The sequence below is a fragment of the Eubalaena glacialis genome, chromosome 4, assembly GCF_028564815.1.
Source record: "Eubalaena glacialis isolate mEubGla1 chromosome 4, mEubGla1.1.hap2.+ XY, whole genome shotgun sequence".
NCBI lineage: Eukaryota > Metazoa > Chordata > Mammalia > Artiodactyla > Balaenidae > Eubalaena > Eubalaena glacialis.
This window is the reverse complement of record NC_083719.1, coordinates 174,773,654-174,793,832: the sequence shown is the minus strand read 5'-3', so window position 1 is coordinate 174,793,832 and position 20,179 is coordinate 174,773,654. Positions and strand designations below refer to the sequence as shown.

General features: G+C 60.5%; 2 protein-coding genes across 3 annotated transcripts; one reads left to right on the top strand and one right to left on the bottom strand.

Moving 5' to 3' along the window:
- Positions 1-1,014: 1,014 nt before the first annotated feature.
- Positions 1,015-10,911, bottom strand: ANO8 (anoctamin 8). The gene is made up of 18 exons (XM_061190268.1): positions 10,615-10,911; positions 9,736-9,846; positions 9,477-9,609; positions 9,156-9,294; positions 8,979-9,075; positions 8,078-8,194; positions 7,870-7,997; positions 7,611-7,772; positions 7,130-7,282; positions 6,889-7,015; positions 6,710-6,765; positions 6,532-6,606; positions 4,989-5,804; positions 4,548-4,739; positions 4,315-4,446; positions 4,123-4,233; positions 2,562-3,237; positions 1,015-1,727 (listed from the first exon to the last, which is right to left on the bottom strand). Exons 1-18 carry the CDS (start codon positions 10,718-10,720, stop codon positions 1,330-1,332), a joined length of 3,729 nt encoding a protein of 1,242 aa, XP_061046251.1. The 5' UTR covers positions 10,721-10,911; the 3' UTR covers positions 1,015-1,329.
- A 1,665-nt stretch (positions 10,912-12,576) lies between these two features.
- GTPBP3 (GTP binding protein 3, mitochondrial) lies at positions 12,577-15,801 on the top strand. Of its 2 annotated transcripts, XM_061188668.1 has the most exons (9): positions 12,577-12,667; positions 13,010-13,263; positions 13,373-13,459; positions 13,550-13,752; positions 13,925-13,997; positions 14,088-14,231; positions 14,474-14,639; positions 14,872-15,150; positions 15,323-15,801. In XM_061188668.1, exons 1-9 carry the CDS (start codon positions 12,615-12,617, stop codon positions 15,546-15,548), a joined length of 1,485 nt encoding a protein of 494 aa, XP_061044651.1. In that variant the 5' UTR covers positions 12,577-12,614; the 3' UTR covers positions 15,549-15,801. The 2 variants fall into 2 exon arrangements, with proteins under 2 accessions (XP_061044651.1, XP_061044650.1); XM_061188667.1 differs by having other exon boundaries at positions 13,925-14,231.
- The last annotated feature ends 4,378 nt before the right edge of the window (positions 15,802-20,179 follow it).

Sequence of the window (20,179 nt, the reverse complement as noted above, 5' to 3'; positions counted from 1 at the left end):
TGTCGCCATTTGTTGGTGGCAGAGTAGCTGGCAGGACTTCAGCTTCAAAGGCCGTGGGGCAGGGCAGGCGCAGGCTTCAGCCTGTCCTTCCCCGAGGCTTGCCCACACCTCCCTGGCCCCAGGTTCCCCTTTGAGGGGCTGGGTTCTGTCTCCTGCCAGTGCTGTCCACGGTGTGGGCAGGGGTCCCATGGCCTCCCTGTGGTCTCCCCAGCACAGGCCCCTCAGCCGGCCTCCACCCACCCCTCTTGCCTTTACTCTCACTTTGTTCCCCCAAACACCAAACCCTGCCTTCCCACACCTCTGTGCCTTTGCACAGGCTGCTCTCCTGCCTCCAGTAAACCCTGACTTCTCTTTCATGGCCCCCCAACAAGTGCCCCTTCCTCACACTGGCTCCCCCAGCCCTGCCTGGGGTGGGGCCCTTTGGGCCCTGAGCCTTTGTATGTGGACACACCTGAGGGTGGGAGAGGCCACGTCCATCCCTGATCACACAGTGAAGAGTCCCAGCGAATAGGGTCTGACAGCCGTCCCACAGTGGGGCATCCCAGCCCTTCCCGGAAGCCACACCCCAACATGCCATCCCCTCAACATCGAGACTCGGGCACCAGGTGCCTTCCGACTTCCACACCTAAGTTCTCCCTGCAGCCCTTGACTCCTCAGATGGCAGCCTGGGACGCAGGTGTGCCAGAAAGGGTGGCCCTGAACGACTGAGGCTGACTCAGGACCCAGGCCCAGGGCCCAAACTGCTGAGTCCTATCAGCACTTTGAGACTTCTTCCTTAGTCTAGGAGGCCGAAGATGGGGCCTGAGGCTCTGCAGCTCCTCCCAGGGGCCCCTGGGCCTGGATTTTTGGAGTTTTCCAGCCATGGCCTGGAGACCCAGTTCTTAGGAGGAGTTCCCCAAGGGTCATAGACTGGGGGGGGGGGAACCCACCCTAGGCCTGCCAGGCCCCCAAAGAGCTGGCCCCAACCTTGTCATTGGGCCCCTTACGTCCCTTTTCCACAGCTCCGCCCTTGGGCACTGTTGAAATATACTTTTTATTGCATTTCTGCCGTTTTACAAAAATATGACAAAATAAATTAAAAACAAATAAATAATCGCCTATTCTGTGTGTGTTTTCTGTTGTTTTTGGGGGGGTTTCCTTTCCTGTCCCCCCATCCTGGTCGAAAGGAAAACGGCAGATAGAGGGGCCCCAGGCCCCCGGCCCTGCCCCAGGAGGGGGCAGCCAATACTGGGATACATCGGGCCCGACCGCAGCGTTTTCTGGGTGGCGGCTGCCGCCCCGTCCGTGATTGATATTGCATATGAAAACAGGAAGGCAGGGCGGGCGGAGCTAATGCCAGCCGCTGGGCCAGCACACGGCCTGGGGACTGGGGCTGGGACTGGAGCTGGGGTTGGGCGACGGTGCCGGGGGCTCCGGGGGCTCGGAGGTGGGAGGCGGCGGCGGGAGGCTGTAGAAGCTGGCGTCCCCCGGCAGGACGCCAGCTGCCGGGGCGGGCAGGGGCCCGGCGAGGGCGCAGGGCGGACACTCGGCGGCGGCGGCGGCGGCAGGGGCCTGGCGGGGGGCGGCGCCCTCGCCCCCGCAGCCCCACGGCCCATCCCACTGCCAGCAGCCGGCGGGTGGCGTCGGGGGCCGGGGCAGCGGTGTTGGCGGCGGCGGCGGCGGCGGCGCAGGGCTCCGGCTGCGGCGGGTGAGGAGGGCCGGGGCGCCCTCAGGGGCCGGCGCTGTCCCTGCGGAGGCGAGAGGGGCCGTTCCGGGGAGATGCCGGCCCCGCCGCTGGACCCCGCTGGGGACCCTGCCCGCGCTCCCTCCGGGCTTTCAGGCACATGGAGGGCCTTATTGCTTCTGATCAGTGACAAGGGGTGGGCTTCTTCGGGTGCATCCCCCGCCTCTGGGCACTGGGCCCCTCCCGCTCACGGAGAGAGGACGGTCTGAGGAAGTCCCTCTGACTTCTGACCTATATCCCTGGTGCTACAGCTGCCACCTCTTGGGCTCCCTGGGATGGGCTGCTGGACTCCGGGCTGGGACGGGGTGGGAGGGGCGGCAGTGAGGCCTGTGGCTCTGCTCAGCACACGTGTGGCTGCAGCCCTGAACTCCCTGGGTGGGCAGCCCCAGCTCCACCTCCCAGGAAGGCCACCTCGAACAGCTGGGCTGCAGGGTGGGGACTTGCATAGAGGCCTGGGGGTCCAGTGCCCCCAGAGTGAGCTGGGTGTAGGGTCTCATGGGGGCAGGAGAGGCTGGGCCAGGTGGTGAAGGGGCCTCCCTCATCTCTCCTGGCACCGGAGCATGGCAGGCCGTGCGAGGGGCACTGGGACGAGGGGCTTTGGCATCCCTCCCCAGGGGTGAGGAGGGTCAGGCACAGGGCTCCAGGCTCTCCGGGGTCCCGGAAAGACTGGGTAGGCTTTGACCAAGAGGCTCCACGTACCACATACCCAGGTCCCCAACCGGTACCGGGAGACTGGGCCTCCTGTGTCCCCTTCAGCCCCTCTCCCCAGGCCTGGACACCCCACCCCTATCCCCAAAGCCCGGCCCGGAGTCCCCACCCCCGAGTTAAGGCTTGTGACCTGAGCCTTCCTCTTCGGGCCGGGGTGTGTCCGGCTCCTCAGCTGCGGCCTCGTCTGCCGGCCCACTCCGCTGGGCTCGGCTACCACCACTGCCACCGCCGGGGGTCCCGTCCTGCCGGGCCTGCCCGCCCGCCCCGTTGGACCCGGCCTCAGCCCGGGCCCCGCCGAAGGGGAAGAGCTTGCCGGCGTGGAAGGCCTTGGGCGGCGAGTGGCTACGCTCTGGGTCCCGCCGGGTCTCGGGCGACTTGAGGAATTTGAAGCTGAGGAAGGCCGGCAGGCGGGTGTCACTGCCTGTGGGAGACGGGGCAGGGGGCGGCCGGGCAGTGAGGTTGGCCCCCGCGCCGGCCAGCGAAGATGCAGCCCCGGACGACAGGAACTTGCCCTGCAGTGGGATGATCTGCTTCAGCTTCATGACGTTGTTAGGTGCCAGCAGGGACCCCGGGCGCTTGGGCCGCTCCGGCCCATGGCCTCCTGCCGCCCCACTGCCCTTGGCCTTGGCCGAGGCCTTCTCTGGGGCAGCAGGGTCCAACCCGGAGCCCTCAGCCCGAGCTTCCTCCCGGCCACTGGCGTCGCGCTCCCTCCGGGCATGATGTTCCGCGTGGCGCTGGCGCTCCTCCTCCTCCCGCCTCCGCCGCTGCTGCTGCTGGTAGCGGTGCTGGGCCTGGCGCTCATGTCTCTGCGGGCAGAACGGAGCCATTATGGGGACTGGGAAGAGCAGGTGGGTGAGCAGGCACCAACCCAGGCCCGGGCCCACGCCGGTGCTCTCCTGCGGAAGTGGGGAGAGATCCGAACGCTTCTTGGGTACCAGCTGCATCCCTGGACCCACCCTGGGGCTCTCTGCAGAAGTGGGGAGAGATCTGAACACTTATGGGGCACCAACTGCATCCCTGGACCCATGCCGATGCTTTCTGAGGACTGAGAAGAGAACGAACATTTACTGGCCACCAACTCTGTCCCTGATCCCCTGCAGGCACCGTCTTAGGAACTGGGAGAGTGTAAACAAATATCGGGCCTCAGTGGTTCCCTGCTTTCTGGAGAACTGGTGAGAGACAGAGCTGTGACTGCCCCATCCAGTGGCCGGTAGCCACACACGGCTTTGTCAATTTAAATAACTGAAAAGAAAAAGCCTGTTTCTCAGTGGCACCAGCCCCGTTTCAAGTGCTCGTTGGTCATCTGTAGTGAGGGCCTACATGGGCAGCACAGATATAGAACGTTTCCATCATCGTGGAGAGCTCCATCGGTTGGCACCAGTGAGCTCCCTGGCCTTCTCTGCAGCTTTCTGAGGAATGCGGCAGAGGCTTGGGCTTCTAGGAAGCGTCAGCTGTGTCTCTGGCCCCAAACAGGGCAATGCTGGGCAAGCTGGTGGATGACAGTTCGCGAGTGCCAACCTGGTGCTGGATGCCACCAGGATCCCAGAGGGGACCGGGCCCCCTTGGAACGCTAATTATTACACCAGGCTCTGAACACCCACCCTCCTGCTAAGGACTGGACGGCCAGCCAGGCTAGGTGGAGAAGCCCCACGGAGCAGAGATGTAAAGCGCACTGACCCCGGCCCACATACCTTGAAGGCCTCCCGGCGCTGGTACTCCAGCTTGGCCATCTCCTCGGCCACCCAGCCCGGGATGTCGGGGATGGCCACGTGGATGAGGTACTTGAGGAGCAGAGCGAAGTGCTGAGGTGACAGAGGAGGAGGCTGCAGGCACGGGGACACCCACCCGCCGCCTGGCTCCCCCAACCCGGCCACCAGCCCCACCTCAAGCACCACCACGGACACGATGGCCGCCTCGGGGCTGAGCCAGGGGAAGAGGCGCTGCAGCTGCCCACACTGGCCAATTAGATAGCAGTTGACTACGATTGCCAGGACGCCCATGACCTCCATCACCTTCTGCAGGGGGACAGGCGGGCTCAGGGGGGGCCCGGCCACCCTCCCCAGCACCTGCTCCACCTTGGTGCACCCCGACTCGGGGCCCTCAGCCCTCCCCCCACCTGCCACTGGCCAATGCTCTCCACCCGCTGCCCAAAGGGCCGCTGCAGCCCCGTGCACAGCTTGAGGGCATCACTGCGGATCTCGATGAGGTTGTTGATGAGGGCGCAGAGGGCAGCCAGGGGGAAGGCAGACGAGAAGAGCACGACGTAGCCAAACTGCACGAACATCTCCTGATAGTCCTGGAACGTGTCCTGTGGGCGGGCACCTGGGTGGGGCCTAGGGCTCTCCCTCAGCCCAGGACACCTCCTCCCTCAGACCACCTTCCTCTCCTCAAGCCCACCCCCTAGATTATTCTGCATGGACCCAGAGCTCCCCCTCGGGCAAGTTCCTGACCACATGAAGGGTCCCGTTATTCCTTCCCATCACCCCCAGCCCCTCCACCTCACTGTGCGCTGCGCCCCTCTGAGGGCCCTGCCTCTGCCCTCAGGCGCCCTCCTCACCTCGTATTTCTTCATACAGCTCTCGAGCTCGGCCTGGGTGAGCTGGGCCGAGTGTTCCTCCTCGGGTGGGTCGATCCAAGATGACCGATTCTGCCGCCGCTGCTTCCGGGCTGAGTCACCCAAGCCCGGCTCTGGGTCTGGGCCCCCATCGGGGCCCTGGTCGCGGCCCTCACCTCTGGGCCGGCAGAGCAGGACAGCTGGGGGCTCCCGTTCAGGGCTGCTGGGAGCCCCCTCGGCCTCATCGTCCTCCTCGGCCAGCGTGAACACGCCAGCTTCCAGCCCCTTCTCCACCATGGTGGGGCTCCCCTCCTCCAGGAGGGCCTCCGGGCTTGGGCCCAGCCGCCGCCGCCCAGCCCCCCGCTCAGCAAAGCTGACCTTCTTCAGCCGAAGCCCGCAGTCCAAGAGGCCGCCCTCCTCGCCTTCCTCCTCATCCTCCTCCTCCTCTTCGTCCTCATCCTCATCCTCGTCCTCCTCCTCCTCCTCCCTGCCCCGGCGAGGCCCGTCCCCCACCTCCCCACCTTCCCCCGCTGGCCGACGCTCCATTGTGGCCTCCTCCTCCTCCTCAGGTGCCCCGCAGGCCCCACTGAGACACCTGCGGCCCCCCACACCGCTGCTGCCACCGACACCCTCTTCAGCCTGGGGTTCGAGGTGCCGTGCAGGGCGCCGGAGGCTCAGTAGGCCAAGCAGGGCACGGGCCAGCTCCCAGGCAGCCCGCAGGCCAAGCTCGCCACGGCCCAGCCGCCGGTACAGGTGCGGCTGCAAGACCTCTCGAACATTCTGGAGGAACTGGCGGGTGATCAGCAGAGTGGCCAGCATCTGGGGGCAGGAAGGGGGTGGAGAGAGGCCACGTGGGGGGTGGGCGGGGCTCTGGGCACCGGGACACACTGCAGGGACTGGGCGCCCGCCCTCCCGAAAAACGCTTCCAGACACACCCTGAACCCAATTTGGATGTCCCTGGACACGGAGGCAACCCCAAACTGCAGCTGGGCAGGTCACAGCACTCCTAGCCAATCTCCTGGGCAGGCAATGGCTTCCCTGCTTGCAGCACCGCCCAGGAGCTCGGCTGGTGCCCAGGGCCTCCGGGGGCTCCTGCCACCTGCGCCCCATCAGCGGAAGCCCATCCCCTCAGAGCATGCACCCTCGGCTTGGTGTGAGGCCCCCAGCACAGCCACACTGCCCACCCCGGCGAGGCCCCGAGGGCTCGCCACCTGCCAGTACTTTGGCCCGAGCCACGAGCAGGAGGCCCCGGAGGGAGAGGAGGAGCAGGCGGAACCGCAGGGCCGCGAGCGGGACCAGCACCGCCCAAAGCTGCCGCTCGAGGCTCTGGGACAGGGACAGGACGATCAGGAGCTGTGGAGGGACCGACGGACAGGTGGACAGACAGATGGGGGGGCGACAGGCAGAGAGAGGACACACAGACGGACAGAGAGGAGAGAAGGATGGAGGAGGGGGGGAGGGGCTGGAGAGCCCATGGACCCGTTGGGCCAGGTCTGGCCCCCCCACTGGCTGCCATGGGGGGCACTGCTTCAGGCCGGGGTCTTACCTCTTTCAGGCGCTCCATGTCCTTGAGGTAGAAGCCAATGTAGAAGAGGCTCAGGTATGAGTTGACAAATTGGAACTGTGGGAAGCAGGCAGGTGGGCGGTCACCCTGCCACCTCTGTCCCCAGGAGCTCCCGTGTGTCCCCTGCAGAACCCCTGCCTGCCTGCTGGCCACCACTCACCAGGACAACCTTGATGATGAGGTGCTTCTCGTAGGCGCTCTCCAGCCGGTAGTTCTCTGGGGGCCAAGGAGGCGAGTGAGGGGGTGGCCCAGACCGCCATGGGCAGCAGGCACCCCGCAGAGCAGCGGGGCCCTTCCTCCTGGGGGGTGGGCAGTGGGACCTCCCCTCGCAGGGCATACCCATGTCGTTGAGCCAGATGGCCAGCTTCTTGTAGCCCTCGGCGCTTGCACTGACCAGCAGGGCCAGCATGACTTTGGGAAGGAAGCGGGCGAGACGGGGCAGCCCCTTCACACTCAGCACCAGCTCCTGCAGGGGCAGGGCATTCACAGGTCACCCCGGCAGCTGGGCTCAGCTCACAGCACACCTGGACAGGTGGCCGCCAGGTCGGGGCCAAGGCCAGGGCTAGGGGCTGGAGGTCACCTGCAGTTGGAAGCAGCCGAGCATGAGCAGGAACACACAGGCCAGGCAGGTGAGGCACAAGGGGAGACTCACAAGCAGCTGGAAGAGCAGCCGCTTCCAGGGCGGGTAGTAGAACTCCTCGGCCCGAGTCACGGGGCTGATGCGCCGCACGCCCTGGCAGAGGGTGGGGGCCCGGCCCAACATGAGATCAGAGGGGCTGCCTCTGCCCTGCACCCTTCCCGACCCTTCGACCTCAGTGTCTCTTTGTCATGCTCTGCTACTGCGGTGCCCCCGCCTAATGCACCCTTCCCAGCCCCTCAAATCCAATTTCCCACCCCTCTCCCTTTGGGCATGGAGAGTCCCCCACTTGGCATACCATCTCGGATGCTGCAGCCCTACTTCACCCCTCCCTTTGTTCTTGCAATGCTCCTCGCCCAGTGTTTTCTCTTTTTTTATTTACCCCATTCTCGAAGTCCCTGGACTCAGATCCCCCCTGACTGACCCTGAACTGGGGCCGTGGCTCCTCCACAGCTTCCCCGGGTGAGTCCAGCGTCCCCCACTTGTAGGCCAGCTCTGCTCCCCTCCGTTTCCACTCCTCCAAGAAGAGCGTTGACCAGACCACGTTGAAGAGGGCAAAGACCACGCAGGATACATCCCGGCTTGTCTGGGGGTGGCAGAGGAGGGCTGAAATGTTGGCTGGCCCAGCCCAGGGAGGAAGGTGTCTTGGGTGTCCCAGTCCCTGTGCAGTCCACACCCGGCACCTGATCAGCCTCCGTGAAGGTGTACAGGACAGAGCCGAAGACCGCCGGGTACACCATTGCCGATGTGTAGAAACCCAGCCAGGCGAAGTACATGGCAATCTTCACGCCAAAGTAGTCGCAGATCTCATCTGCCAGGGACAGGGGGGTCCCAGTCAGCCCTGACTGCCTCCTGGGACCCCCCACCCCCACCCCCCGGCCGGGACCACACCTAGAGGCTGGTTTTCACACACAGCCTGCACCCATGACTTCATGAGGCGGTTCAGGATGCGCTGCTCGTGCACTGGGAACACCTGCTGGATGATCCCGCGGGCCGCCAGTTCAGGGACTGTTGGGGGACAAGAACCCTTCTGCCTGTGCTGGGCCTGCCCAGCCCCCCTCGGCTGAAACCCAAGTCATAGCTTTCTGCCTGCTCTTAAACTCGCAGAGGCTCTTCCCAGGAGAGGAGTTCTTGGTGGAAGGAATATCCGGTTCTTCCTCAAAATTTGGGAGGTGCAGGGGCAGGTGGGGAAGGGTGCAGGAAACCTGAGAGGGTGGGATCCCAGTGGAGAATCACTTTTTTTTTTTTTTTTTTTTTTGGCCACACCGCATGACTTGCGGGATCTTAGTTCCCCGACCAGGGATCGAACCCGGGCTCCCTGCAGTGGAAGTGTGGAGTCCTAACCACTGGACCACCAGGGAATTTCTCCGAACCACTTTTTAAAATAGAGCTATTTGGCCTCAGCTCATTGCTCCAAACGTCTGAGGAATGGTGCAAAGCTGGCATTAGAAGGTGAACTTGCAGCAGCTGGTTTCCTGGAGGGGAAACTGAGGCCCAGGGCTGCACCACAGAGTACGTGGAGTGCTGTCCATGGTCCTGCCCCTACCTTATCCCAGACCCAGAGAAGGGTTTCTCCTGGACCTGCCTCCGAGGGGACAAGCCCCACCCCTTTTCTGAGGCCACACCCCTTCAGCTCATTGATTGATCTCCAGGCCACGCCCAACTCTTCAGTAGCCCCTGATTGGTTGCATCTAGGCCTCACCTTCCTAACCCTCCTACTTTGATAGCTGTCCTCTAAGAGCCCCAGCCAACTCCCCACATATGATTGGACGGTTGGGACCGCCTTACTCACTGATTGGCTGGTCGTCCAGAAAGCGCACATTGTGCAGTGCCTCGCCCTGCTTGGCACGGAGGTTCTGCAGCCAGAAGCGGATGATGCTCTGGCGCTCCTGCAGGGGACAGGGCGTGAGCACAGGGAGCAGCCGCCCACGGGCTAGGAATGTGCGCTGGGGGCCAGAGCCGGCCGCACCTGGGACGTGAAGAACCGCAGCTCACTCTCCACATTCTCGTAGATGAAGTCCTCCTCGCAGGAGAAGCCGCGGGTGCCCCCGCCAAACTCAGTCTTCACTGCTTTGCGCAGACCCAGCTCGTCGGCCCCTCTGAGTAGGCTGCGGGAAGGGCAGGGGAGGTGGGATCACGGGGAGACCCTGGCTCACCATCCTGGAACTAGGGATGGTGTACCCAGTGGCCGTCAGGGACAAATGCAGGGTGGCTAGACCTCGCAGTTGGTGCTTGGAAGGGCGGGGAGCTGAGTAGCAGGGTCAGCGAGAGGCCAGGGACAGGGACTCGCCTCTCATACGTGGCGGTGACGAAGAAGGCGTAGGCACGCGTGTGGCGATGGTGGCGGACTTGCACGATGAGCTCGGGGATGCCCACGCGGATGTGGTTCAGCAGCCATAGCAGCGTGTGGTCATCGGTCGTGTCTGCCAAGGGGCACAGGGACCGATAGCTCTTGCCACGAGTGGTCCAAGGCCTCCTGCAGACTCCTACTCAGGGGAGCCCAGCTCAAGGGAGCTCACTCTGGACCCTGGGGGGATGGGCACAGGTACCTGGGAAGGTCATCAACACGTCGCAGTTTTCTGTGGGCACCGTCTTCATCCATGCCTTGTGGGACACCAGGTACCGACCCACCTGCAGGAGCCGCTTCCCAAAAAGCTTATCTGGGGAGCAGGCAGGGCAGGCTGGGGTCAGGCCATTCCCGGATCAGAACCCTGGCCTCCAGTCTTGGTCCCTCCAGCCCTTGCTCCCGATCACACACTCGCCAGGGCTCCTCGGCTCTCAGCTTGGCATTCAAGGCCCTGCGAGCTCTGGCCTTGGCTTGTTTCCTTCCCTCCACGTCCTTGCACCAGCCAGGCCCTTCTCCAGGAATGCGCTTCCCCCAGGTCCTCCCTTACAAATCTTACTCATTCTCGAGGCCCAGCTCCGCCTCCAAAACCACAATCGATGGGGCGCTCACTAGCAGATCTGAGCGCCTCACCACATTATGTCAGTGCGTCCTCATAGCTGGGCGCGGTTCTTACCCCCATTTCACAGGCGAGGAAACTGAGGCCCAGAGCATTTAAGTCACGCGCCCAAGGTCACACAGTCGAGCAGGGATTCGAACCCAGGACTGTACGATTCTGTAGCCTCTGTGGAGAGGCTCTCTCAAGCGCATCACTGCTCGGCAGCGATCCGGTAGCCCAAGGGGTGACTGGGCTCAGCCCCGGGCTGGGGTTCTAGGAGGGGCGTGTCGGTGTCTCTGCGCTGGGACCCCCCACCCGCTGCACAGTCCCAGCCGCGCCCGCCCGGCCGCAGCCGCAGTGCCGGAGGAGCGGGCCCCTCGACTGGACTCCAGACCGGGACCGCTGACTCCAATCCCCCTCCCCGTACAGCCGCCGCGAAACCCCAGGCACCTGCCACCCTGTCAGATCCAGGCGCTGAACACATACCCAGAACTCCGGACGCCGGGGCTGCAGGCTCGCCGTCCGGCGGGGGCCTCTTGCCACGCTCACCCTCCAGGGACGTGCCCCCGGCGCCGGAGGCAGCTTCGGCCATTGCGAGGGCAGGTCAGGTCAGGGGCTGCGGGCGGCTCAGGCGCTGGGGGACCGCGGGCTCATGGGGCGGGTGCAGCCACGGAGCGCGCCAGAGGAGGAGACAAAGGCCGCGCCCGCCCGCGCCGGCCGCCGTCCCCGCGTGCCCGAGCGCTGCTTCTCGTCCCCGCCCGCGCCGAACCTCGATTCTCCTTCCCGGCCCCGGGCGCGTTTTTCTCTGGTTCTCGACTCCGCCCGTCTTGTTTTCTGGGTTTCGTTCTCGCCCGCCCACCTCGCTCTCTGGTGCTCGTCCCCGCCCGCACCGAACATGCATTCTCTTCCCGGTCCCCGCCTGCCCCGGGCCTGGATTCTCCTCCTCGGAGCCTTAGTTTCGCCATAGGTTTGGAATCTGAGATGGGCGTGGGAGATTCCTGGTAGCAATAACTTCAACCACCACAGAAAGGATGAGAATAAATATATCAGGTCCTGCATTATGGCCTTAGCACATGCTGTTTAGCTACCTAGGTCACTCTTCACGCCCTCTTTGTCCAGTTAACCCCTGCACCCTTTAGGATGTAACGTCCTCAGGGAGGACCCGATACAGTTACCAAGTTTAGCAAATAAAAATACAGTCCTCCTAGTTAAATGTGAATTTCAGATAAATGAATAAATTTTTAGTATATCCCAAATATTGCATGGGACATAGTTATACTAAAACGTTACTCCTTGTTTATCTGAAATCCACATTTAACTGGGTGCCCTATATTTTGCCTGTCACCCGGACCCCCTGACCATCCTGTGTAGCCTCCTCCGTTAGACTGACAGGCCAGCGAGGGCAGGGACCCAGACTGATTCTTAGCGGTCACACGGTAGGCGTTTGATGTATACTTTTGACAGATGGAACAACTCGGAGACTGCGAATGTCATCATTCGCCCGTCTTTTACAAATGAAAAAATTGAGCAGGGCGAGGCGTGAGGTCATTAGAACTGTGTCCTGTTCCAGTCTTCCCGACGTACAGGCGGGCTGCCCGCTCTCTCCGTCCAAGAACCAGAAAATTAGCCGCGAGAAAACACCCCCGGAGACCCCGCCCATCTGGTGCCCGGAATTCCACCATCTGCGCTTTATTTCGCGAGCCGGCGCTGTCCTGGGTTAACCTGAAAGTAATCTTTGAGACTCCCCTTTCTGGCTTTCGGGGAGCCAGAGACAGACCGGACACTCAACTCTGCAGGAGCAGACCTGGGCCAGAGTAGCCCAGAAGGGAGAGAAGACTGTGCTGGGGGTCCTTGGGAGGTTTCCTGGCGGAGGGGGACCTTGGAGCTAGGCACTGAGGCAGAGTTTGTCAAATGAAGAAGGGTATCCGAGGCCGAGGGTACGGCGGGAGGGAAAGATGGGGAGGGGCGAGAAACTGTAGAGTTACGAGAAAACAAGTAGAAGTCTTCCCAGAAATTTGGACAAGATTTTCCCAGGGCCAATGCGTAGGTTCCCCGGAGCTCATCACTCCCGCCACTGAGATGCTCTTCCTTCGACTCAAACACTCGCCTCTCTATAATTCCCACTGCTCTATGCCAAGCCCTGTCCTTACTTCCACCCCTCATTTCCGGTGTCTAGGATCCCGGCCGCTCTAGGATCCTAAAAATTCTGTCCCGGCCGCTCTAGGATCCTAAAAATTCTGTCTAATGTTGCCGGTGGAACACCCTTTCGCGGCACCCCGGCGTGCGAGCCCCCTGCCTCTTTCCCTGGCATCAGCCAGTAGGAGCGAAGATCTTCAGTGGGTGGGCGGTACGTCGTCTAAGGGGCCCAATGGTAATCGAGAATCGTTGAGCACTTTACCAGTCACGCCGCGGAGTGGGCGGGGCTTCCTGCCTGGACTTGCAGATTCCCGGGCTGGGCGAGCAGGCGGGTCGCTGGTTGAGAATCCATGTGGCGGGGGCTGTGGACCCTGGTAGCCCGGGCGGCACGTGGGCCTCGCAGGTGGGGCGACCTGGGGAAGGGGTGTGACAGCGTAGGGCGCTACTTGGGCCCCAAACCCTCTCCCTGGGATCTGGGGGCGCAGTTCCCTGCGGCAGAACCACCTTTCCCCTTCTTTCAAGCCCCAATCTGTCCATCCCCCTGCCGCAGAGCCCACATCTGGGTCAACTTCTGCTCTCAGAGATCTCAATCCAGTCATCTTCCGGCCTCAGACCCTCCAGTCTGTCCATCCCCCAGCCTCAGAACTTCCAATTGGGTCAGCTCCCGACCATCGAGCCCACTATCCACCTGCCACTCTGACGGCAGAACTTCTCAGATGCACTGACTGACTCTCCTCCTCTCCAGTCCCAGACCGTGCACGCGCCAGGGCAGTGGAGCCCCGGCCCCCGGTTCCGGAGCCACTATCTTCGCGCTGAGCTCCGGCCAAGGCCGCTGCGGCATCGCGGTGATCCGAACCAGCGGCCCCGCCAGCGGCCAGGCCCTCCGGAGCCTCACGGCGCCCCGGGACTTACCCCCGGCCCGCAAAGCCTGCCTGCGCCTGCTCAGCGACCCCCGCTCTGAGGAGCCTTTGGACCGCGCGCTGGTGCTTTGGTTCCCGGGTGAGGGGCTCCAGATCCAGAACCTCATGTAGCTCCGATGACCCAGCTTCCTCCTTCCAGGCGTTGCCCAGGCTGTATCCTCCTGACACCTATCTCCTCAACATACTAGGTCCCCAGAGTTTCACGGGTGAGGATTGCGCGGAGTTCCACGTGCATGGAGGCCCGGCTGTGGTGAGTGGTGTCCTGCAGGCCCTGGGTGAGTCTGCAGCCTTGGGTTTGAGGTATGGCTATGTTGGTGGGCCTAGGTAGGGGCCAGGGGGGCTCAGGACCCTGGACCTTCCCGTAGGCAGTGTGCCAGGGCTGCGGCCTGCGGAGGCAGGCGAGTTCACCAGGAGGGCGTTCGCCCACGGGAAGCTGAGCCTGACCGAGGTGGAGGGGCTGGCGGATCTGATCCATGCAGAAACCGAGGCACAGCGGCGACAGGCCCTGAGGCAGCTAGATGGGGAGCTGAGCCATCTCTGCCGCGGCTGGGCCGAGACCCTCACTAAGGCAAGTACACCATTCGCTCATACCTTGCCTCAGAGACCCTACCTAACCTAAGCACTATATTAGCGCTTCCTGTCTGTGAGCCTCCAATCTGACCCCTTATGTCGGGCTGGACCTGGGCACATTGAGGGGTAGGTTTCTGTGTGATCACACTATCCACCCCTCCCTCCCTCAGGCTCTGGCCCACGTGGAGGCCTATATCGATTTTGGTGAGGATGACAACCTGGAGGAGGGCGTCCTGGATCAAGGTGGGTCTGCCTGGGGGGGCGGAGGTGGGGACATCTGGCATCTCAGCCCTCAGAGGCTTCCTTACTCCCTCTCCTTTCCTCCATCCACAGCTGACAGTGAAGTGCGGGAGCTGGAGGTGGCACTGGGCGCACATCTTCGAGATGCCAGGCGCGGACAGAGGCTCCGCTCAGGGGCTCACGTAGTGGTTGCGGGACCTCCCAACGCCGGCAAGAGCAGCCTAGTGAACCTGCTTAGTGCGTGGTCAGGGGGCGGGGCCCAGGGCAGGGGGAGTAGGTAGCCCCAGGGCAGGGGGCTAGGAGGGGGCGGGTGGGGGTGGGTGGCTACAGAGCTTTCAGGGATGGGGAAGGGGCCAGGGAGGTCAAAGAAAAGGTCCAGCCCCCGGGGGGGGGGGGGGCGTGGTGGGAGGGGTGTGGAGCCTTGGGGGAGGGGCTCCCTCATCTCCACTCCGCCCCCTTCCTCTGACCCCACCCCCCAGGCCGGAAGCCTGTGTCCATCGTGTCCCCGGAGCCGGGGACCACCCGAGATGTGCTGGAGACCCCCGTGGACCTGGCCGGGTTCCCGGCGCTGCTGAGCGACACGGCGGGGTTGCGGGAGGGCGTGGGGCCTGTGGAGCAGGAGGGCGTGCGTCGCGCCCAAAAAAGGTGGGCAGGCAGGGCGGTGGGAGGGGGAAACGGGGCCCTTCCTCTTCTGTTTCAACCGGTTGCATTTATTTTTCATTCTTCCTTAATGACGAAAGGCTACTAAGCCCCATTAAGTGGGGACCCAGCTATTTGTGGAGGGCAGCTTTTTAAGTTCGGCCTCTGCCCCTGCTCCTGCCCAGTGCTCCTAATTGCTCAACTCTGAGGTCCACGCTCCGTTTTCCCGCTTCCCCAGGCTGGAGCAGGCTGACCTCATCCTGGCCGTGCTGGATGCTTCTGACCTGGCCTCTCCGTCCAGCTGCAACTTCCTGGACACCGTTGTCATCCCTGCGGGAGCCGGGAGCCCAAATGGGAGCAGCCAGCGCCTCCTGCTGGTGCTGAATAAGTCGGACCTGCTGCCAGCTGGGGGCCCAGACCCCAGTCCTGACCTGCCCCCTCACCTGTTGCTGTCCTGCCTGACTGGCGAGGGGCTGGATGGCTTCCTGGAAGCACTGAGGAAGGAGCTGGCTGCATTGTGAGCCCCCCTTGCCCGCTGGGCAACCTCCCTCTGTCCAAGTTCAGGGGCTGAGCCACTGGCTTTGGGCACGAACCTACCCTGCCAACTCAGTTTTTGTATCTAAAAAATGGGTATGATCATCCCCCCCCCTTTGAATTTTGAGAGAGACCCCATCCTTTGTCCCTTCCAGGTGTGGGGACCCATCCACAAGCCCACCACTTCTGACACGGGCGAGGCACCAGCATCACCTCCAGGGCTGCCTGGATGCCCTTGGCCACTACAAGCAGGCGAAAGACTTAGCCCTGGCGGCCGAAGCACTTCGGGTCGCCCGAGGGCACCTGACCCACATCACTGGTGGAGGGGGCACCGAGGAGATCCTGGATATCATCTTCCGAGACTTCTGCGTGGGCAAGTGAGGGGGCGGCCAAAGCTCAGACCCAGGCTGGGTGGACACCCAGAAGCCTTGAGGCATCTGGGAACAGCTTAGGCCAAGTGGGAGTCTCAGCCCCTAGGGGAAGAACTTGACCCCAAACGGTGAAGCCTCTGTTGCTGGTTGTGACCAAGCTACAGCTGTCCAGATTCCCTAGCAGGGACTTGCTGGGGGTTCAGGCCCAGGAGTGGGGCTGAAAGGAGGTCTCTTTTGGCACCTGATGCTGGGGGACTAGGAGTGGAGGGTTGGGATGGAGGTCGGAGGGTCTCAGGGGTCTTTGTTTCATAGTTTTTAATTTATTTTGCAAATACCAAAGGAATGTAAAAAACTCAGGTGATCTGGAAACGTTTAAACACCCCCTCCCTGGGGTCACGGCTTAACTTGCATACTAACAGAACTTTCTCTGCATGTTTGCATACTTGTGACTGCACCTATAAAGTATGTTGTATCTTGTATTTTGTACACAAATTGGTGTTTATTGCTCTGCAAGCTGTCATTCATTTTTGTAGTATTAATCTTGAAACTTTGCTTCTTTTTTTAAAAAATTTTAATTTTTTTTTTAAACATCTTTATTGAAGTATAATTGCTTTAATAGAAATTAATTTTTAAATTTTATTTTATTTAATTCTTTTATAAGTTTATTTATTTATTTTTATTTTTGGCTGCATTGGGTCTTCGTTGCTGCATGCAGGCTTTCTCTAGTTGCGGCAAGCGGGGGCTGCTCTTCGTTGTGGTGCACGGGCTTCTCACTGCGGTGGCTTCTCTTGTTGCGGAGCAAGGGCTCTAGGCACGCGGGCTTCAATAGTTGTGGCGTGCAGGCTTCAGTAGTTGTGGAGCGCAGGCTCTAGAGCACAGGCTCAGTAGTTGTGGCGCATGGGCTTAGTTGCTCCGCGGCATGTGGGACCTTCCCTGAACAGGGCTTGAACCCATGTCCCCTGCGTTGGCAGGTGGATTCTTATTTATTTCTTTATTTATTTATGGCTGCGTTGGGTCTTTGTTGCTGCGTGCGGGCTTTTCTCTAGTTGAGGCCAGTGGGGGCTACTCTGCGTTGCAATGCGTGGGCTTCTCATTGTGGTGGCTTCTCTTGTTGCGGAGCATGGGATCTAGGCACGTGGGCTTCAGCAGTTGTGGCACGTGGGCTCAGTAGTTGTGGCTCACGGGTTCTAGAGCTCAGGCTCAGTAGCTGTGGCTCACGAGCTTAGTTGCTCCGCGGCATGTGGGATCTTCCCAGACTAGGGCTTGAACTCGTGTCCCCTGCATTGGCAGGCAGATTCATGTGGGGTCTTAGTTCCCCGACCAGGGATTGAACCCGCACCCCCTGCATTGGAAGCACGGAGTCTTAACCACTGGACTGCCAGGGAAGTCCTGAAACTTTGCTTCTTTTATCTTCAAAGTGACTTGCAAAATCCCTACTTCCTTTTCATGCTTAGTCATTCATTCTGTGATTCATTCACTCATTCAGTGAATATTTATCAAGCACCTACTATGTGTTAGAATTGTACACATCATTTGATGGGATCTTCATAACAGCACAATGCAGTGGATATTTTGTTACAGTTTTATAGGTGAGGAAACTGAGGTTCAGAGAAGTAGTTAGTTGCTGGAGGTCCCCAGCTTTGGGATTTGCACATAGGTCTGTTCAAGTTCAATTTGAGTTCACTGCAGGCCTTCTGGGTGACAGGCCGAGTGCAGGGAGCTGGGATCATGGAGCGGAATAAGTAGACATAACTCCTGCCCTTGTTAAAGAAGAGACACAGCTCCTTTTGGTGAGGTCTGATGGCTGCTGGGCAAACTTACAATGAGGAGACCTGACCTGGTCAGGGGTGGACATAAGGGCAGGCTGCCCTGCAGAGGTGGCATCTGCACCGAAATCTGAAAGGTGAGAAGAAGGAAACCAGATGGGAGAGGCTAGCAAGAGCATCCCAGGCAAAGGGCACGACACGTGCAAAGGCCCTGAGGTGGGAACATCACGGTGTGTCGAGGGACAGCAAGGTGGCTAGTGTGGCTGGAAGTAGAGTGATGAGGGCTAGAGAGGGGGAGAAGAGGTCCAGGAGGAGAGGAAGATCCTGATAGCAAGGCCTTTGATTCCAAGACTTATGGGTGACCTGACGTGGCGGTGATGAACCAGCAGAGGGCGCTTTGCTCTAACAAAGAAGGTGCCTGGCAGTCCTCCAGTGAAGCTCCGGGCCCCTAAATCCCCAGAGATCCAAGCTTCGACACCCACCTGGTGGCATATGAATGGTTAACTCCCCTTTTGCCAGAGCTGGACATGGAGTCTCAAATAGGGTCAGGATCTTTTCCAGAATCAGAGAAAAATCACCTCCAATAGTTGAAGATACAAACTCCGGTTTCAGGGGACACATGAGCAGAGAGGCTGGGAGGTGTCCAGGGCCCACCACCCAACTAAAGGGACCTCCGACCCCGTTTCTTCATGACTTCATTGCAATATGTCACAGTCTGTTGATTTGTTGGCTTGTTCGACAGCTGCTGCCCCCCCCAACCCCCCACCATGAAAGGCTTCTGGAGGGAAAGGGTCACTCCATGAGTTTAGTGCATGGATATTACTATTATGTCCATTTTGCAGAAAGACAAGAAGAAGCAACAATGTGGGTCAAGAAGAGGTGGGTGCCCAGATGTCCTCTGTGTGGGCAGGGCCTTGAGGGCTCCCAGGAGGGGTGAGTGGGGTCTGGGTGGGGGAGATGCTTTTGGGGAAGGATGCCTGGGCCCTGGCACACAGTTGGACTGAGGTCCTTGGCTACGGTCCCTTTTTTCCAAGAAGGGAGAGGCAGTCTGTGGGAAGCAGCCATGGGGGTTATTTATAGAGGTCACAGGAAATCCCCAAAGAGTCAGAACCTCACCCAGCGGCTGGACCACAGGGTCTGCCAATTACTCCCTGACTGGTACTCAACCCCTACCTGGCTCCCAGGGGGGTGAGGATGGGGAGGACACCAGCCTGGAGAAGTCAGAGCTACAGGGTCATGGCTGGGAATAGGGAAGGATGGGGCCCAAGAGGTACCCAGAGGGAGCAAGAACTCTACCTGGGGCATCTAGGGGGGCTGCCTGGAGGAGAGATCTCTAGGGCTGGGCCTTGGGGGAAGAAGAATTTGCAGGCAAGAAAAAGGCATTCTAGTCTGAGGGCACAGCACAAAAGTCACTGAGTAGTCAAAGAGTCAAAGGTCCAGGACAGCTGGAGGCAAAGGCGGCATTGTGTGTGAGGAGGGAGGGCACAAGAGAGCTGAGGAACTGGGCTTTGTTCCCAGGGTAATGAGGAGCCATGGAGGGTATGTGAGCGGGAGAGGCACATGGTCAGATCCCATGATGAATAGATCGGGTGTGGGGGCTGATTAGAAGGATGATATTGGGGTGCTCTGAATGGGAGAGACCAACCAAGAATCAGAGACCTGCGCCCATGGGTCCAGAGAGTTAAGGATGATGATGATTATTATTTTGGCCCCAACCGCACTGCTTGCGGGATCTTAGTTCCCCGACAAGAGATCGAACCCTTGCCCGCTGCAGTGGAAGCACGTAATCTTAACCACTGGACCGCCAGGGAAGTCCCTAGGGTGATTATTATTACACTTATTTCTAGGTGAGTAAATGGAGGCTGAGATTGACTGAGCCAAGATTCGAATGCAGGAACGTCAGAGTCTGGAAGCCAAACTCAGGTGTCCCATGGTTGCTGGGACTGGCTGCTGTCAGCATCCTCCCCAGGACTCCAGGCTGCTCAGGCAGTAGGCTCAGGGTCAGGGACGTCCCTGCTTCCTTGGGGCCTCCAGACTGGCCCGTCTGGGCGGCCAGGCCTGGCTGACCCTCCTGCCCTTGCTTGGCGGGGCCCCAGCCGAGTGTTTCCTGCAGCGGCCCGTCTCTCGCCCGGGTTTCTGTATCCAGGAAATATCGCTCCTTTGTCCCTCCTGACTAGCCTGCCCTAAGCGTGGCGTTGCCAGCCTCGGCTCCTCGTGATTCATCCCCTCCGTGTCCAAGGTCCCAGGGGATGGGCTGGGAGGGAATCAAAGTGGAGAGACAGACAAGCTGAGATTCTAGACCACAGTTTTTAGGCCGTTTACTACCAATGGCCATTTGCTTTGTTTCCTGGAGTTTTCACTTCTCAGGGATAAAGTCCCAGGAATGGGGTTACTGAGCCAAAGGATTTGTATGTCTTCGCTTTTCTTTTTTTGGCCACGCCACACAGCTTGCGGGATCTTAGTTGCCCGACCAGGGATTGAACCCGGACCCTGGTCAGTGAAAGGGCAGAGTCCTACCCACTGGACTACCAGGGAATTCCCTGTCTTCATTTTTATTAAATATCATCAAACTAATTTCCAGAAGGGCCAGGATGAGATGTGCATTTCTACCAGTCACGTAGGAAAATGCCCTTTTCTCTACATCTTCACCAACAGTCGGTATTATAGCTTTTTAACATTTTTTTCCCCAGTCTGTTGGGTACGTTGTGATTTCCCTGTGTTCCTCTAATGTGCAAAATTTCCCCGGCTTCCTGCTAATTTAGTGATCGGTGAGTTGAAGTGCTCCCTAACTGGACACTGGTGCCCTTTCTAACATCCCATCTTCCCACCAAAAAACCTCAAACGAAACAAATGCCTGGGACTTTTGTGATATTGT

Coding starts and splice junctions, on each gene's coding strand:
- GTPBP3 (XM_061188667.1), top strand. CDS start 12,615: ATGTGGCGGGGGCTGTGGACCCTGGTAGCCCGGGCGGCACGTGGGCCT. Junction 13,460..13,549: donor TGGTGTCCTGCAGGCCCTGG/GTGAGTCTGCAG, acceptor ACCTTCCCGTAG/GCAGTGTGCCAGGGCTGCGG. Junction 15,151..15,322: donor AGGAAGGAGCTGGCTGCATT/GTGAGCCCCCCT, acceptor TGTCCCTTCCAG/GTGTGGGGACCCATCCACAA.
- ANO8 (XM_061190268.1), bottom strand. CDS start 10,720: ATGGCCGAAGCTGCCTCCGGCGCCGGGGGCACGTCCCTGGAGGGTGAG. Junction 6,766..6,888: donor CATCTGGCTCAACGACATGG/GTATGCCCTGCG, acceptor CTTGGCCCCCAG/AGAACTACCGGCTGGAGAGC. Junction 4,740..4,988: donor GCTGTATGAAGAAATACGAG/GTGAGGAGGGCG, acceptor GCCCGCCCACAG/GACACGTTCCAGGACTATCA.